This window comes from Eurypyga helias, unplaced genomic scaffold (genome assembly GCF_000690775.1).
Source record: "Eurypyga helias isolate BGI_N326 unplaced genomic scaffold, ASM69077v1 scaffold9225, whole genome shotgun sequence".
NCBI classification, from domain to species: domain Eukaryota; kingdom Metazoa; phylum Chordata; class Aves; order Eurypygiformes; family Eurypygidae; genus Eurypyga; species Eurypyga helias.
Window position 1 is genome coordinate 34912 of NW_010252030.1, and position 1996 is coordinate 36907.

General features: G+C 54.1%; 1 protein-coding gene across 1 annotated transcript in view; it reads left to right on the top strand.

Moving 5' to 3' along the window:
• IGSF21 (immunoglobin superfamily, member 21) overlaps nucleotides 1-1996 on the top strand; it is a gene marked incomplete at its 5' end in the record, with an annotated part of 18181 nt that extends 16185 nt beyond the window's left edge. The window contains 4 exons of the mRNA XM_010152206.1: nucleotides 773-858; nucleotides 1068-1260; nucleotides 1357-1395; nucleotides 1723-1996. Of these exons, the coding sequence (XP_010150508.1) occupies nucleotides 773-858; nucleotides 1068-1260; nucleotides 1357-1395; nucleotides 1723-1796 (392 nt within the window). The remainder of the gene's footprint in view (nucleotides 1-772; nucleotides 859-1067; nucleotides 1261-1356; nucleotides 1396-1722) is intronic.

A 1996-nucleotide genomic window follows, 5' to 3' on the forward strand; every position in this document is an offset into this window, starting at 1 on the left:
TCTCTGGGGCTCCTCATGAGGCCAAGACTTGGATGGCTTGCTGCTTAATCCTGAGTAGCTCCAGTACGTGTAGCAGCAAAGCTCACCCCACACTGCTCACCAAAAATCCACAGCCCTCCTCATCCCTTAAGATGCCTCCAGCCTGTGGACCTCGCTGGGTGCCCCACCACCACCATCCACACCCAGGTTTTTGGCACCATCACAGCAAATCCCCCCTTAACCCCCTCCCTATTTATATATAGCATATATATGCTATATATACTCAATAAAACCTGCATTGAAACCAAGACAAACCACTTGCTTTGGTAACAGAAAGCTGTCTTTCTATACAGCCCATCGCTCCTGCTCCAACACCGGAGGGCCACCTTGTCCTGGGAATGCTTTTCTGAGGTGCCCATCTCCACAGATTCAAACCAACCTGACCCCTTTTGACCTCTGTTTCTGAGCAGAGAGGGGTGTTTGATTGATATGGGGTGTTCCTTGATTAGGAAATACATCCTTCACCATCAATGCATCCCACTACAGTCATCTATCAACCTCACTGTCTTTCCATTCAGGGAAGGTAGGACAGGGAGCCTGTGGGGTCTTTGCCTACCTATCATTCTTGGATGTCTGTCAACCTGTCCATCAGCCCCTCCCTGGCTGGCACACGCCATGCCACCTCCTTGCCACAATCATTCATCAAACCATTATTTACCCCATCCAAGGGCACCCACTGGCACCAGGGACCCCTCACTCGGCTGATGTCCCTTCTTGTCCCCTTCCCTTGCAGTTGCTCCTAAGGGCCCGAAGATCACGATGACCCCAACAAGAGCCCGCGTCGGAGACACCGTGCGGATCTTGGTGCAGGGCTTCCAGGTCAGCATCCCCATCACCGTGGGATGATGTCATGCCAACGGACAGCCTTGCATCTGCACCAGCACTTGATGGGGTTGGGTTGGTGGCCTTGGGTTGCGTCCTGGTCCTTACTTTGGTGCACCCCTGGGCATTTCGGCTGTACCCCGTCCTTGCACCAGGTGCAAGACAAGGTTTGCTCACCCATCTCACAGCTCCTCATCTCCCCACAGAATGAAGTCTTCCCTGAGCCCCTCTTCACCTGGACGCGGGTGGGGAGCCGGCTCCTCGACGGCAGTGCCGAGCATGACGGCAAGGAACTGGTGCTGGAGAGGGTGCCAGCTGAACTCAACGGCTCCATGTACCGCTGCACCGCTCAGAACCCCCTGGGCTCCACCGACACCCACACCCGACTCATTGTTTTTGGTATGGTGGCACCGTGGGGGTCACCCCTCCCTCCATAAATCCTCACTCATCTCCTCATCCCCAGTAAAACTGTCTCTACTATTTCTTTCCCATTAGAAAACCCAAATATTCCCAGAGGAACAGAGGACTCCAATGGTGAGTGGCACCGGTATTTTGATCTGAACCCCCCACCAGAGAGGGAAGGACCATGCAGAAGTCATCCCACCTTGCATTGTCCCACGTCCCTGCCCATCTCCCCGTGCATGGCCCCAAGCCATCCCTTGGCAGCAGGGATGTCCTGGCACTCAAAGAGGCCCCGTGGGTGCTCCCTGCAGCATCCCTGACCTGCTGCCCACCCCACTCCATAGCAAGTTTAGGAGGAGGGTCCCTTCCCAAAAAAAGGTGGTGACCCCATCCTGCTTTGAACCCCAGCGGCAAGACACGGCTCCCTAAACTCCCCATCCCTTTTCTCCTCTTGTCTAGGTTCACTTACCGGCCACCGCGGCTTCAGACTAGTTTTGGCACTCACCCTAACAGTGATCCTGGAGCTAACGTGAAACTTCGCCTGCCTCTTCCTCCTCCTCCTCCTCTGTACGGCTCCACCTGGCATTTACACCTCCGTCAATTGGTTCTCTCGCGCTCTCTTTTTTTTTTTTTCTATACTCTTCACAGTCTCGGTCTCTTTCTGTCTGTGTCTTGGCTTCCTCAGACAATTTAATTAAAAGGAAAAAGAAAAATCTCCCCTGGTAGAAGCCTG